Source organism: Pipistrellus hanaki (assembly GCF_964339955.1).
Source record: "Pipistrellus hanaki genome assembly, chromosome: 5".
Lineage (NCBI taxonomy): Eukaryota > Metazoa > Chordata > Mammalia > Chiroptera > Vespertilionidae > Pipistrellus > Pipistrellus hanaki.
Genome location: NC_140507.1, coordinates 58,003,189 through 58,019,960, shown reverse-complemented (window position 1 = coordinate 58,019,960; position 16,772 = coordinate 58,003,189). Strand labels below are relative to the sequence as shown.

General features: G+C 40.3%; 1 protein-coding gene across 6 annotated transcripts in view; it reads left to right on the top strand.

Annotated features, from left to right (window-relative positions):
- The window catches only part of RAPGEF2 (Rap guanine nucleotide exchange factor 2), a 229,467-nt gene that overhangs the window by 87,803 nt on the left and 124,892 nt on the right, over positions 1-16,772 (top strand). For all 6 annotated transcript variants that reach the window (XM_084884153.1, XM_084884156.1, XM_084884149.1 and 3 more), the window contains exon 4: positions 7,215-7,298. In XM_084884153.1, coding sequence (XP_084740279.1) covers positions 7,215-7,298 — 84 coding nt within the window. The remainder of the gene's footprint in view (positions 1-7,214; positions 7,299-16,772) is intronic.

The following is a 16,772-nucleotide window of genomic DNA, read 5'->3' as shown; positions in this document are numbered from 1 at the left end:
TACAGTGATTGCTAATAAAGCCAAGAGAATTTTCTGGATGGTTAAGACTAGTAAGTAAGACAGTTCCTTGGTGGTGTGTCATAGCAAGGACTTTCCAGGACAGAAACCAGGCGTGAGTTCAGTGGGGGATGAGTGGGAGGAGAGGAGGACTTTTCTAGTTGACAGCTATTCCAGGACATCTTTAAACAAGAGTGTTTTTATAGTCTTCTAATCTGGTTTTGTAAAACTTGAATCTTTAAAGAGACAAGACAGTAGTATAGGAATTTACAGTAATCTTATCTGGCATAGGAAATGCTCACTGAATTTAATAAATGTTTGTTGACGGAGAGGTCATTCTCTGCAAATGCCTACTCAAGCCATGATCGCTCTGATGAGTTAAAGTTTGAATTTTGGGGGGAAAAGTAGAGGAACGATCATCCGTAGGTAAATAAAATTATAGTAAGTGGGAGATATTGAGAGGACAAGTTTCTTATCTTGACTTTCTTCAATCTTTCCCAAGATTTTGCTGATATTGTTGGGATGGTGGGAACCACACCACGACTTAGACCAGTAGAGTTAGACTGGACCTATCTGTGGGTGGTACTTGAGTTCTGACTAGGAGAGAATTCAAATCCAAGACTCAAGCTATAAGAGAATATTTATTTAGAAAATCACAGAGGTAGAAGAAGTAATTCCTAGAAGAAATGGCCTTAGGAAACAAGTTATGGAGGCAAAGGATGGCCCTTGGAGCTTAGAAGTGAGGAAGGTCTAGGTGAGGCATGTGGGGGGAGCGGGGGGAGGAAGGGAAAGACGTGGATGTGCTCCCGGGAGGGAGAGCCTGCTGGGTCCTCTGTCCTAAGGGTGAGATTTTAGGGGAGGGCAGGGCAGGGGAATACCTATAGAACATTCAGCAGTTTTCCAGGTGTGTCCTTTTAGGGTCTAGGCCTCCACTGATTGATTGGTTACTGCCAGGGCAGGGGTCATTATTCATTGCCGCTGGCCCTGATTGTCCGGTTTTGCTGCTTTTCTGGGCCTGGAGCTGAAGTACAACTAAACGAGGCCTAGATGTTATTGCGAGAAAGGAAAGCTCAGGGGTTCTGACCCAATGATGAGAGATATGTTAGGGAAGGAGGGGTCAGCCTGGGGACTAGAACCCATGCTGCAATTGTCCTTTACTTGGCACTCAGGGCTTTCCGCCCTGGGGACCTTTCGTACCTGGCCCATCGTCCTTGCTCTGCTCATGTCTGTCTAACTGCTTGCCACAATATGAAGAGTCAACCCTAATTACAAGGTAATAACTGAGTATTCAGGTACCATAATATTTGCTGTCACAGTGCTTTATCCACTTTAAACATTGGTTGCTTTTTACCTCATTGGTTTTTATCTTTAGAATATATTTTTATTGATTTCAGAGCACAAGGGGGGGAGAGAGAGAGGGAGAGAATGAGAGAGAGAAATATCAATGATAAGACAGAGTCATTGATTGGCTACATGACCCACAATAGGGAATAAACTAGCAATTGAACCATGACCTCCTGGTTCATAGTTCCATGGTCAACCACTGAGCCAGGCAGGGCAGGTATTTTATGATCAGTGCCAGGAAAGTTGATTTATAAGGATATTTTTAATCCTTAGTAATTTGCCTTCAAAATGGATAAATTATGTAATAACTCTAGTGAACGTTTGCTATAGTCTCTATGTAACATTTAATCTAGATCTTGGTGACATGTATTGTACTTTTTAAATGTGATTGAAATCTATAGAATAGTTATTTTCATTTAATGAGCATTGCTCATTCAATTCTTACAGCAGCTCTCCTAACTCGCTGAAGCCCACAGAGAAGGGTAATCTGCCTTAACTTCCTTGTTCTCTATATTTCACTTCTGTTGACCAACCTTTGGTGATAAGATGACCATTGTAAAAGCAGATTAAAATAACTTTATAAAATAGATCCTTTTCCTTTTTATTCCACTGTCATTACTTATTTGAAAAAATTTAAACTGTTCTTGCAGCTGGCAAAACACATTTTTACTTGACATAAATCAGTATTAGTAATAATGCTGTCATCTTATGTTAAGAATGACAGTTTTCCTCCACCCCTCAAACTAGGTAAATGATTGTTCATTATAAAAGCTGATGATTAAAAGCTGAGGAGAAGGGGTATAAATAATTGTTTTTGAAGTACTTTGCATTTGCATTTGAGAAGTCACTTTACTTTTATGACTTCCTTGGAACAACACTCTATTTGACAATTTTTAAAAATATTTTCTTGCCGGGACAGGTTTGGCTCAATGGATAGAGCATCGGCTAGGGTCCCGGGTTCGATTTCAGTCAAGGGCATGTACCTTGGTTGCGGGCATATCCCCAGTAGGGGGTGTGCAAGAGGCAGCTGATCAATGACTCTCTCTCATCGATGTTTCTAACTCTTTATCTCTCTCCCTTCCTCTCTGTACAAAATCAATAAAATATATTTAAAAAAATATATTTTCTTGAGGCCATCAGTAGTTATGAAATTGGGTAAGAGTGGACTTGGGGAGAAACAGTGATCAACTGCTGATTTGCTTTGGAGCCAGAGAGCAAAATGAAAATGATTAGGTGATAGTGATTGCTGTTTTAAATAATTTAGGTATTTAGAATTGGAAATAGAATTGAATGTCCTTGGAAAACTTTTGAAATCTATTTACAAAGGAAAAAAAGGTCTCGGCAGAGACTGCCCGAGACCCCTTTGCAATACTTCCATGTGATTTGCTGGGATCTGAGAGAAATCTATGTTCGTAATTGAAAAAGAAAAAAAAAATAATAAAGAAAAGAAACTTTGCCCTTCATTCCCATCCCTTCCTCCTGCTAGAATGTGGATGTAGTGGTGAGATGTGGAGCTGCCACCTCAGCATAAGGGATGGAAGCCATGCTTTGGGAATGAGGGAGCCACACAATAGAAAGGGCCTGGGTCTCTCTACCAGGATGCCGCCGTGTCTCCCTTAGACTGGTGGTGCTCAGGCTGTTCTGTGTGAGAGAAATGAACTTCCTTCTCGGTGAAGCCATTGCTATGCTTAGCTTTTTGTTTTAATAGGAGCAGAGCCTGTAATTAAACCTGACTATAAAATAAAATAACTAAACACATGGCAAAAAGCACAGCAAACAGTCGAAGCATAAGCCACGGTACTCCTTGGGGGAAACTGTACTCCTGCTTTCAAAAGGTTGATGTTACTGAGTTTTAATATATGTTTCCAGATAAGAAAAAATTAACACACCTTAATAGGAAATCAGCTAGAAGTTATAAATTGATTTCACAGGAAAATACATAGATGTGACTCACAACGTAAGAAAAAAGTGTGCTCTTGTAACAATAAGAAAAAGAAATGTAAAATTACACTAAGATATTGTCACGGAACAGAAAGAGTTTGTCCACCCAGCGCTGGCAGAGCCAAACACTGAACGCCGAGGATTGCAGTGGGGGGAATATTGGCTGTTTTATGATAAATGGCACCACCCAGGCGAATGGGGAGCTAATGCTTCAAAGCCCTAAGGCCCTGATGGTGTGTAGGTTACAGATTATGAGGCCAAAGTTTCCAACCACTGTTGGTGTGGGGCTCGGGGTCAGTCCAGGAGCTGATGGGTTGGAGGTGAGGTGCAGAGGATAAAGCATTTCTTCAGGTCCTGAGACAGCTCTGAGGTCTTTCCAGGATCCCTCTGTCTGGTTTTCATGGGATTGTTCCACCTTAGGGCTCAGGAGCTGAGACATAACTTAGGGCAGACATTATCTTTAGCCTGCTAGAGGTCCAGGGTGCGTGGCCCACAGTGAGGTCCGGGACCAGACCATTAGTCAGGTCCGGCTACTGCCTTCCGCTGCCTCGGGGGTTATCAGGAGGAAGGGAGGCCAGGGCTCTATCCACGGTGGGACAAAAGTAGGTTCACAGTAGTGAGTACTCAAAACAGAGCTGATTTTTGTATTATTATTTATGAGTTATTGTATTACTTTCCATATGAACAACTAACTATAAGCCTACTTTCTCCACCCTGTATGTGTATGTAGAGAGAGATGTTGTCTAGAGCTAGGATTTAACGCTAAATCCAATCAAAGTTATAAGGACCCTTGGTTTCAATATCATTTTCATCAAGCAGATGGGCAGAACCCCAGAAGTGTAATTAAAAGCCTCTGTGGTAGAAAGCCCTGGGGCTTGCCCCGCACCCGCTGTGCTTCAGCCTCACCACACTGGCCTCCCTGCTGGGCAGTGTGAGCTGGTGGCCTCTGCCCTTCCACTTGAGATCCTCCTGCCCTGGGCCTGGAATGCCGCTTCCTCAGGGATCCTTCCACTTGGCTAATGCATCTCCTTTGCTCAAGTGCTCTTCTCAGAGAGATTGTCCTGATCACCCATCTAAAACTGTAACACTCTACCCCTTTTTCCTTACCCTATGCTATTTTTTCCCTCAGGAGCACTGACTTAAAATGTTTTCAGTTTATTAAGTTTTATTAACCAGAGGCCCGATGCACGAAATCCGTGCAAGAGTAGGCCTTCCTTCCTTCCTCTCCCCCCACCCCCTTCCTGCTGCCAGCACCAGCTTCCCTCTGGCACCTGGGACCCGGGCTTCCCTCACAGTCTGGGCTTCGTCCGGAAGGTTGTCCAGAAGGACCGCTGGTCTAATTAGCATATTACACTTTAATATTATAGATGACCTGTATTGTCCCACCAGCTTTATAAGCTTTATGCAAACAGGGATCACTTTTGTTGTTGTTCTCTGAAGTATTCTAAACAACTTGTATAGCCTTCATCATAAAATTGTTAAACATTTGTTGAATAAATGTAACACAGAATAGGGAAGATAGTCCACGATCTCTATATATAACATGCAAATTGTCCCCTTGGGAGTTTGACTGGGATACCCGGAGTGTGATCGCTCACTATGACATACGCTGATCACCAGGGGGCAGCATGGAATGAAGGAAGGCCTTGGCTGGCAGCCGGGGAAGGAAGGCCCTAATTAGCCCTGATCGCCAGCCAGGCCTACGGATCCTACCTGTGCACGAATTTCATGCACTGGACCTCTAGTATTATAATAATAATAACTATGGTGCCAGGTGGGTACTAGAAATATCAGGTGGGACACTTTGTAAAGTATATTATTTTCTAACCACTATGCTGTGTACTTAAAACCCATACAAAATAATATTGTGTAAACTGTAATTGAAAGGTAAAATTTAAAAAATAAAAAAAATAAAGTCATCTGTTGTCAGCTATCCTCCAGAGATAATAAATGTATGTTGTTTTAAGCTGTTAAAAAATGTAACAAGCTGCTCCAGCAGGTTTTGATCAGTGGATAGAACGCTGGCCTGTGGATTGAAGGGTCCCAGCTTTGATTCTGGTCAAAGGCACATGCCTGCATTGTGGGCTCAGTCCTCAATAGGGCATGTGCAGGAGGCAGCTAATCAATGATTCCCTCTCATCATTGATGTTTCTATCTCTCTCCCTCTCCCTTCCTCTCTGAAATCAATAAAAATTTATTTTATTAATTTTTTATTTATTAATTAATTGATTAAGGTATTACAAATGTGTCCTTATTCTCTTTTTGTCCCTTCATACCCTCACCATCCTGGTGTCTGTGTCCATTGGTTATGCTTTTATGCATGCATACAAGTCCTTTGGTTGATCTCTTCCCCTTACCCCCACCCTCCCCTACCTTTCCTCTGAGGTTTGACAGTCTGATAGATGCTTTTCTGTCTCTGGATCTGTTTTTGTTCATCAGTTTATGTTGTTCATTATATTCCACAAATGAGTGAGATCATGTGAAATGTAACAAGCTGTAATGTAAGGCTGTGGTGAAGCAAGTAGGCAAATAAATCCTAATCACTTATGGAAGACACTATAACAGGATTTATCAGAATGACAGGGTATGTACTCTTTGGCCCAACAGTTGCACTTCTAGATACTGGTTACAGTTACTACTATATATACAAAATGACTCATTGTGGTTGTAATTTTTTGAAAATAATTGCATGCTGTTAAAAACAACTGAAATGACCCAGTAAGGGGTTACTTGTGTCAAGTATGGAGTGTTCAAAAGACAGCAATCTGATGCCAAGATCTCTAAGGTTTAGCACAAAGGAAAGAGCACTGTAGAGTATACTGTCTTTTCTGTAAAAAGGAAATAAACAATGGTGGAGGGAATATGAATAGGTGTCCATTTTTATGTGCATACTAGAGGCCTGGTGCACAAAATTCATGCATGGGGAGGGGGGAAGGCGGGGAGTATCTCTCAGCCCAGCCTGCACTCTCTCCAATCCGGGACATCCCTCTCACAATCCAGGACTGCTGGCTCCCAACTGCTCACCTGCCTGCCTTCCTGATTGCCCTTAATTGCTTCTGCCTGTCAGCCTGATCACCCCCTAACCACTCCCCTGCCAGCCTGACTGATGCCTAACTGCTCCCCTGTTAGCCTGATTGCCCCTAACTGCCCTCCCCTGCAGGCCTAGTCACCCCTAACTGCCCTCCCCTGCAGGCCCAGTTGCCCCCAACTGCTCTCTCCTGTAGGCCTGGGTCCCCCCCAACTGCCCTTCCCTGCAGGCCCAGTCACCCCCAACTTTCCTCCTCTGCCAGCCTGGTCATCTCCAACTGCCTTCCCCTGCAGGCTTGATCACCCCCAACTGCCCTCCCTTGCAGGCCTGGTCCCTCCCAACTGCCCTCCCTTGCTGGCCGTCTTGTGGTGGCCATCTTGTGTCTACATGGGGCCAGCCATCTTGTGTGTTGGAACAACAGTCAATTTGCATATTATTTTTTTATTAGATAGGATGCATGAAGAAGTTCTAAAAGAATATCCAAGAAGTGTGGTGGAGAAATGGGGGAGCTTGGTAGACAGGGAAAGGGTTCGGAAGACAAAGTTTTACTGTTTACATCTTTATATATTTTTTTGTTTTATGAAGCAGTGGAAAGTATTTTCAGTTTAAAAAAATTAAACTAAAAAAAAAATAAAACTGGGAATGGTCAATGTTAAATGTTCAAGGAACATTTAAAATATTTAAATATACTGACAAATATCCTTAGCTTATTTGGGGGATAGAAAATAATTTAAAAAACGATTCCAATTGTCAAATAATGGTATTTTTAAGGACAAGTTTTATACTATTTCATTGTCCTTTATGATTCTGAAAGTAATATGGGTACTACACTTTGTGCTGTGTATGTTTTTGTTGCTGTTGTTGTTATGGATAATCATCTGATTCTATTCCCTTTTCTTTTCAGTCCTGATGATATTGGGACCTGCTGGTATATTCTTCTCTCTGGTTCCGTGTTCATTAAGGAATCCATGTTTCTTCCAAGAAGCAGGTATGGTATCGACAATCGCTAATAGGTTATCCATGGAGCTTGAAATCCTCTGGCAAGATTGAGTTCTTTTGTAGAATTATTTTCTCTTCCTATTTCCTCTTCTGAAACAAAGCAAATCAGTGCCTTTGGGTGTTAAATGCATAAGTCTTGTAAGAAAAGACTGTTTTATGTTGTAAACACTGTTCCAATTTCTTTAACAAAGGACAGGAACAAAAGACATGCTTTTGACATGTCCATTTGTTACATGAACATGTCAGGCTAATTTAGGACATGTGTGTTCATAGAGAATAAAATCTGCCTCTATTGCAGGCAATCTCATAAGCATCCAAAGAGAGGAAAAGAAAGTTCATTGAGACCACATGGGACTAGCAATGGAAAGCCAGGAACTGTGGTTGACTTTTCTGCCTCTCAGGACCATATGGTCTCTCAATTTTGCATCTGTCTGTGGACTAGCTTCCCGCTCTCTAAGGCTATTAATGTCTTTCTCCCTGTGACTTTGGCTTGTATGTGCCAACTGTTGATTTATGACCTTATGTCCCTACTGTTTACACCATTTGACTGCAGAGCCTGTGTCTTTTCTTTGGATTGTTCAGGCTACCGTCTGATTGGCTTGGCATGGTGCCGATGTGTTCCAGATCCAATCAGCTATGGCCAAAGAGAATTAGGACTCATCTGTTATAAATAATGGCAGTGTGTTTCTAGGTTCCCTGAGTGAGGGTATCAGCTACTAGGTTTCAGTAGTTGTGTTTTCCAATTGTGTGTTTTTCAGAAATACATATTTTTATTTTGACTCAAGATTTAAAAAAAAATTAACTGCTTAACTATCTTTCTTTCAAATTATTAATTAAATACTTTATTTAAATGACTAAATTTATTAAAGACGAATACTCTCCCTCCTTACCTTCTATCATCTAACCCAGTGGTCGGCAAATTCATTAGTCAACAGAGCCAAATATCAACAGTACAATGATTGAAATTTTTTTTGAGAGCCAATTTTTTTAAACTTAAACTTCTTCTAAATAGACTCGCCCAGGCTGTGGTATTTTGTGGAAAAGCCACATTCAAGGGGCCAAAGAGCTGCATGTGGCTCGTGAGCTGCAGTTTGCCGACCACGGACCTAACATAATAATAAAACATGTTAGGTCATAATGGGTCAAGGGCATGTTAAGAATTTATTTTAAAGACGTAAACAAATTTTTATAAAAAGAATCAGTGAGATGGGGAGAGGTAATGTGGTCCTGGGAGTGGTAAGAGAAGGCACTGAGATGGGTGGTTGGCGGCCAGCATGGTGGTGAGACAGTGCCAGGGACACATTGCTGTCTCATGAAACACAATCTCTGGTGCAATCCCGATACCTGTTCGCCCTTCCACTTCCCGGAGATCAGATTGGCAGGCGTTATTCCCTTTGGAACATGGCCCCATGAGAGGGGGAAGCTCAGTCAACTGTTTGTTGTTCTCATAGTAGCAGTAGTTATCGTAATAGTATTTGCATCGGTGGTGGCAATAGTAGTACTAGAAGTAGCAATAGTTGTTGTAATAAAATGATGAAAATAGCTTAGTCTTTGGGAGTGCTTTCTATTTGCCAGGCACTATTTTAAATGTTTGAAACATTTATATGTATTGAATCGTTTAATTTCACAACTGTCCTTTGAGGCAAGTATCATTTTTACCTGCAATTTATGACTGAAGAAACTCGGGTAGGGTGGAATTCCTAGAATTCTGCCTGGGAAGCTTGCAGTGACCCTCTGAAACAGTTCCTGTAATTCTAGAATCCTCGTTCCCAGAGGAATGGAGAATTGAACAGCGACACTTTTCTACTCCTTCAACACAGAACCTGCTGTTTGGTTCCTAACTTGGAGGAAGGTGTAGGAAAGAATATTTAAGGATTGGCATATTTTTAAAATTAATGTAAAATGTAATAATAATTATATAAAAATAAAGAAAGAATATTTAAGGATTGGCATATTTTTAAAATTAATGTAAAATGTAATAATAATTATATAAATATAAATTATCACAGATAAAGAGAAGGAAAAGTGTCACTTCAAATCTCTCATCCAAGATAATCAGCTTTTAATATTTCAGTGTTTTTCCATCTTGTCTTGCATGTACATGTTGCACATGCTGAAGAACATACCTTATAAATAATTTCATGTCTTTTTTATTTCAACCAATTTGTATATATCCATTGCTTCATAACATTAAAAACTCTTTGCAAAGACTTACTCTTCCTGCATTTTAATATCCATTTAAGGTTCCCTTATTTGAACTTTGCACAAGTTAGTGAAGGGTTAAGTCATGCTCTAATGAATGTGATTTGAAATGGATGCATCTTACAGAGAACAGAGCTAGTGGCTTCCAATCCTCTTGTGGCAAGGTCTGTTGTACAAACTCCGTCTGCAGCCCACGGCACTAGCACCCTGGAGGAGTCTGAGGTGGTCCTCCCGGACTCCCAGCCATCCACAGCTCATCAGGCAGCAGCTCGTTCCCGTGAGGAACAGGAACCTAATGTTCAGAAAGCTGTTGTTCTAGGGGAGAGAGGACTTGCAGTTCAGACCTATTTCATGAACACATGTTTTGGACTCTCTGTCTAATTATTTTAAAAGATGACATAAGTCACTCTTCCCCTGGCTTCATGTCAAATGCTTGCAAGTCAGTACGTTAATGGGGTGAGGGAAGGAATGGTGTTTCAGGCTGAGTGACGAGCTGGGACTATATATAGGTTATTCCCTCATGCTGCACCTGGTGACATTTGCTCTTTCCAAGTTGTTTGTTTCCTTTGGAGATGTTGCCTTCGGAGGAGTGCGGAGACTGTTTTAATGTGAAAGAGTCTCTAAGCTGCGCTTGGCTACAAGTTGACTTTAGTGGGTCACATATATTTCTCTCTCCAGAAAATATTGAGGTTTGGTTAAAGTATAATATGGCTTAGGTGTTTTTATAAAATCACGAATTCACAGATGATTCTTCGCATTTACCATGATTTTTATGTTAGCCTAGAAATTGGTTATCAGTTTATATGATACACAATTTGATCATTCTCTTAAAAATTCTGACTTATTTTAACAGGTAACATACCCTTACTAGTAAGCGATAAATCAAAGTACTTTGAACAACAGTTTCATATTTTCTTGACCATTTCTCATGAAATTGCTTTGAGACCGATAGCATCACTTGAGAAGGGAGTTCCACATGGCAGGAAATCTGTCAGTTGGCTTCCAGACTTAATTAGCTGTATTGAATTCCTCAATTGCCATTTAAGTCAGCCTTCTATGATTTTTGTTATTTAAAAATTTATTCATTTTCTCTTTACACAGAGAAAAGTTGTTTTGGTTGATTATTTTTACTTTGGTTGTTCAAACATGAATATTATTATTCCTTGATGAGGTTTATAACATTTATGGAGCTTCTGACTTTCTGTGTGACTTCCAGGGACAGCTTCCCCACTCTCCCTCATGCCGAGCCATTCCAGTGATACAAATGTTGTTTTTGTGATTTTTCTTGTAAATCAAATTGACTTATCAAGTTTTGAAACACTGGTATATGTACAAGTGGCTATAATAATATGCTGTTACATGTTATGTCGCCCTAAGATAGAGCTAAACTCTTTATTTGGAATATGATTTTTATCCTTGTGGCAATTTATGATTTATAGTTCTGATTTTCTTAAAGTCTTAGTTAGAAGTAAACTCAGTTTCTTTGTATGATCAGAAAGATAGTGGGCAAAGGTAATTTAGGGATGCGGCAAAGGTTGTTCTGATTCTCATTTAGGAACTTGCCAGAGGGGACATTGGCCAGAGAGGACTATCCCAATGGTGCGAACTCTGTGTTCTTCCTGTAGGCAAAGTGGTGCGACCACTAAGATGTGCAAGTTGTGTGCTGCACGATTCTAGGACATGCTATTGATACCCATAGTCATGGTAGGTTGATATGTTAGGACGGTGACAGGCAGAAAGTAGTGACGTATCTTGAAAAGGTAATTTTTCCAAAGGCATCATTTGCAATAGCAAGTGGAGCTGGAAAGCAGGAGATGAAAATGATCTTATAGAAAGTTGCAGGTTTGGAAATGGTTTTCCTTAATGTATTTTTGGTTCTGCATAAGGGCAGGAAAATATTAATAATGTTTATTGCCCTACTGCGGTCTAAATCAGTGTGTTTAAGGCACTTCAATAAAAATGGTTATATACTTCAAAATCTCTCACTTCTAAAACTGCCTGGCTCTTTACATGTTGAAGCCTATTTTATAGTAAAGTCACAATATAATAACTTGGACAAATGTTACTTGTTGGCCGCTGTCTTCTTTGAAAGGTTGAGAATTCTAGTTTAGATATTAAACATAGTTTAAGGCTTAGACTGTGTTTCTAAACTTTCAACTTGGTGTTTGGATTATTTGTTAGAGAAGGGAATAGTTTACCTGGGTTGTATATTAACTCATAGAGTTAGGATCTTTTTCTACTAATATAGAAATCGTTTTTACATCTATTTGCAAAAAACACAAAACATTAGATATTAATGATGACAGGAAGTGCCGGTTTGGCTCAGCGATTAGAGTGTCATCCCTCGAACCAAAGGGTCGCAGGTTCGATTCCTGGTCAAAGGCACGTAGGTGCAGGTTTTCCAGCCCTGATAGGAGTGCCTGTGGGAGGTAACCAATTGATGTGTCTCTCTCATGTCGATCTCTCTTTCTCTTGCCTCCCTCCCTCCCTTCCACTCTTTCTCTAGAAATCAATGGGGGAAAAATATCCTTGGGTGAGAATTAAAATTAAAATAATAAAATCAACAAAGACATGAAGCATTATTGTTATACAGATACTTCTTTGAATATATGTTGGTCACGGTCCTGGAAAAGAATCACTCATTAAAACATGGAGCCTGGTTTTCTCAATTGAATCAATTTTACCATAGAGGCTGCCCAGAAGGGGCCTTTTAATAGAAATTGCCTTACGCACCATATTTAAATCATAAACAACATATTTTTATTTATTTTATTTTATTGATTTTTTTTACAGAGAGGAAGGGAGAGAGATAGAGAGGTAGGAACGTCGATGAGAGAGAAACATCGACCAGCTGCCTCTTGCACATCCCCTACTGGGGAGGTGCCCGCAACCAATATACTGTACATGCCCTTGACCGGAATCGAACCTGGGACCTTTCAGTCCACAGACCGACACTCTACCACTGAGCCAAACCAGTTTCGGCCATAAACAATATTTTTATTGCTCTGACAGTAAAAAAAAACTTTATGTGTGTTTCACAAATAGAGCAGTTGGTAAACAAGCTCTTCACTTCTTATCAATGTGGGGCCAGGATAGGGGCAGTAAGGTTGAAGGGAAAGATAATCCCAGGCTGGCTAAAAGTCTTGGAAAGTGGAAGATACCAAGAGAAGGGTTGTAATTAAGCCCAGGAGCCAGAGGGATTAGGGTCAAACACCTCTAGAGAGGGCTGGGCCTCCAGTGCATGACGTGAGGGTCCGGCTGCCAGGTTGTGTCAGGAGCAGACGGTACAAACGTCCTGAGAAATGATGTCTCTGTCTGGCCAGCACTATCCGTTGAAACTGCTGAAATGCCACCAGAAGTTAGGATTGGTTCCTGGGTCCCCTTTAATGTTTATGGATTCTTCCGTCTCATTCTAAACTAGATTTGGTAGAGTTCAAATTTTGAGGCATGTTTCCATGTTATTTGAAATATTGATTGAAACTTGTACTAAGTGCTCCTTTCTGTTGGTGTCTGCAGTACGTTTTGGAGGATACAAAGGAAGCAAGATGGCCTACTCCATGCCGTCATGTAGCTTAATTTTTGGTTGGGGAGAGGAGGCAGTTTTATGCGAAACATGAAAAAAATTGCCCAGGTTTCATTAGATAATACAGTATAAATTGATATGGTGAAGACTACTAAGTATGCAAAACCCCTTCAAAGATAGGGGTGTTTTGTGGGTGGTAATTAAGGGTGGCTTTAACTTAGGGAAGTGAATTTTTTTTGGGGGGTGGGGGGTGGGAGGTTATGATTTAGATTGCTGGGCAGTGGTTGGAGGTGAAATCTGAGTGTAGTCAAGAGCATGAATGAGTAATGGTACAGAGATAGGATTGAGAGCCGGAGTGAAGGCACAAGAATAGCATCAAATTATCTAGAATAGAAATGCATTTTAGGCCATAAAATAGCTGGGAAGGCATTAGTGATTTTGGCATTAATGAGAAGTCTAGTTTACAAAGCTGCATAACTTGGCAGACTGTTGGTGAATAAAGTCTCAGGTAACGGCAGGAAGTTGAGAGAAATGCGCACATCATTTATTTGTACTATGTTGAAAGTGCCCACTTGCCATTAGTGCTTCTCTTTCATTGAGACCAAATATATCCACAATTTAAAAATTAAAATTTTGCTATGGTCTTCTCCAAGATCATGTTTTAAATTAGAGCTGGCAGCTTTCATGAAGATAAGTGGGAAAACAAGACATTTAACTAATCAGTTCTGAGAGGCTGAAATACTATTCTCATTATGATTCACATGACAAACAATGAGCTACTTGAGTTTAAAAAGCACAGGCCTACTTTATGCTTGCCAGTGCTATGGGGTAAGTTAATTGATTGTGCTGAGAACTTGGTGTTTTTATAGTAATGAAAAAAAGAGAAACAATGGGCCAATAATCCTATATGCAGTAGAGACTAAAGACACATTAGATAGTATTTCTTATTTTATGTGAAGAGCTATATAGGAATAGAAAAATCATACTATTTAAAGAGTATAAATTTGTTATATCATGTGACACCTTTTTGGAGAAGGGAGTGTGGCATTTTAAAAATAACTCATTAGTGAATTAAGTGATGGAAAGGTGGGTAACTTTACTGGACATTACATTTATCCAAAAGGTATGAAGAAAAATGACATCGGAGTTCTGAAAATGGCATATTAGAGGTAAGTTTGTCCTTTAGGTCTTGGCAAAATCACAGCAATGGGAGCACAGGTTAAGCACGAAAGGGAAAGAGTGGTTATTGAAGAAGGAATGGGAAAAATAAAATTTAAAAACTCCACAAAAGAAAAATGATAAATTATCTTAAACTGTCCTCATTGAGTTTTACCAATGATGTTTTGGTCTTATATGCTTTCTCTCCTGCCATGGGGAGAAACAGGATTAAATGAGGTGATGCATAAGTTAAGAAGTTTTCTTTATAGCTAGCATTGTTAGAAGCTGTTTATTTCTTTAAATGAAAAACGTGTCCCTTCCCTTCCATGAGAAAACATAAGACCTTGTTAAATTTATATTTGGAATGACCTAAAGTTAATGGATGATGGCAGAATTAGTAAGCACTGACAAGCTGTATAAGGACTCATTATCTCAGGCATTGTCTTATATTACCCGTTATCACATTATTTTGTAGAAGCAGTTGTTTGGGGGCCTGTAAATAGTTGGCCAGCTATTGACAATAGTCAGTAAATAGAAATGTTACTTCTATGTTAACTTAAAAATGTTCAACTTGATTTATACATAGGAACACCTATATCATAAAAGGCCTGTGATCAAGACACCATCATGGTATCACTACCAACTACGAGACTCACCAGGAGGTGCATTGATGGGCCCCGTGGCGGGAGGGACTTCTGGGGCATTGTGGCCGCCAGCAGCGTCCACAGAACGTGCAAGGCTTTGCGGGGCGGTGGACATGGCCCTGATGGCAGGTTAGGGCATACACGATTTAATTGTGCACTGGGCCTCTAGCTTATGAACAATACACACACACACACACACACACACACACACACACACACACACAAAATATGGATGTGTGTGTCTTCTACAGTTACTTCTCTCCACATCTATTCCATCGGCAGTTTAAAAAAAAACAAACACCTGACATATCTGTATCAAGAGTATTCTACTACATAGGTTAAGTATTTACTATAATATTAAGTTAGAGATAGTTATCAAGAATGAATGGTAATTGTATTGTCCTTTTAAAACATTAATGTGTAAAACCTAATCACCACAAGAAATAGTATCCTAAAAAACTTCATATCTTAAGAGAATTGTTTACCAAGAGGATTATCAAAAGTGATGAGTACAATGACTGGAGCTAATTTCTAGAATTAAACATTACCTTAGGCTACTGGTTGTCTTTTCAAGAGATTCATCAGCTTGATGCCTAATTAATATTAATGAGTCCTTCTATCCCGACCTGTCTTCTAAATGGCTCACCTGCAATTCTTTATATGTGGATCCTTGTCTTACTCATTTATCCTACAAATATTAAGTTCCTTTTATGTGCTGGCCTAGAATATGATGCAGCTTGTGTGTTATCAGAGCCAAGAGATAAAGTGATGCTTTGAGAAGGAAGAGGGCTCATTTGTCTGGCGCTGCAGGATATGCAACAAGGTGAAAATAGAGACATCACTTTGGTTGAGGAGACAATAGGAAAATAAGAAGCTGGCCGAAGAGAAATTTCATCAAAATGAGGAATTTTATAGTGAAGAGAAGCAGGGAAACGGGTGGTGGTGGCTGGGAGCTGTGAAATCAAGAGGAATTTGTTTCTTTACAATCAGAAGATGCTAGTGCACGTTTGTATGTTGATGGAGAGATTTAAGAAGAGTAAGTAGGTATGATAGGAAAGAGCGGAAGTCATTGCCCGTGTGGATGAAACCCACAAGGCGGAGAGCTGTTAGCTTTGGAAAGAGTGGAAGAGCACCGCCCTTTTCACACAGGTTTGGGATAAAAGGCAGAGGTCCAAACATTTGGGAGTTCAGTGGTGGGTATTGAGGAGTTAAAAGTGAGAGAGAGAAGTTGTGAAACAAAGGTAATGCTGAGTGCCCACTTGATATGTGTGGTCATAGATTTATTGACTTTTTCGTATCAACTTTCAGCTGTTTAAGGGCAAGCATGGAGAAGGTGGGTGGTTGGGTGTTGCTGGAGTTTGTGCTTTGCCTGTTGCATACACTAAAGGAGAGGCGGGTGTAGGAGTTAAGGGTGTATGTGGAACACTTGTATCTCCGTGTGAATTTGCTCCAGGTCCCTTGCGCTCTAGAGACCATATCTGGGACGCAACAAACACCTGCAGTTCTGATTGACCACCTGCTTTCCCTATCGCTAATGCCTTTGATAGCCTGCTTGTCACTTACTGTAGAAATTTCTGAGAGTCTCAGTTCTGACCTCACTTTTGTCCCCTGACTTTTTTTTTTTTTTTTTTTTTTTTTTTTAAGTAAATAACACTTCAGAGTTAGACTTGACAGTATGGATCAGATCAAATGCCTGAATCCACACACCCCTGCCTTTGTTCAGGTGTCACCTGCTTTATTTAAGTAGCTCCCCATATACCTTCAATCCTCCATAGTGTCACTGTGTCATTGTTAAAAAGCACAGACATTTTCTTGTTGATCCCTTGTATAATGAGCTCAGATGACTTAAGCTAACATATTCCCTTTTAGGAATAATTATGTGGTAGCCCATGATTTATTGGATGTCAAGTTAATGGACAGAAGAAGAATCAGGGAA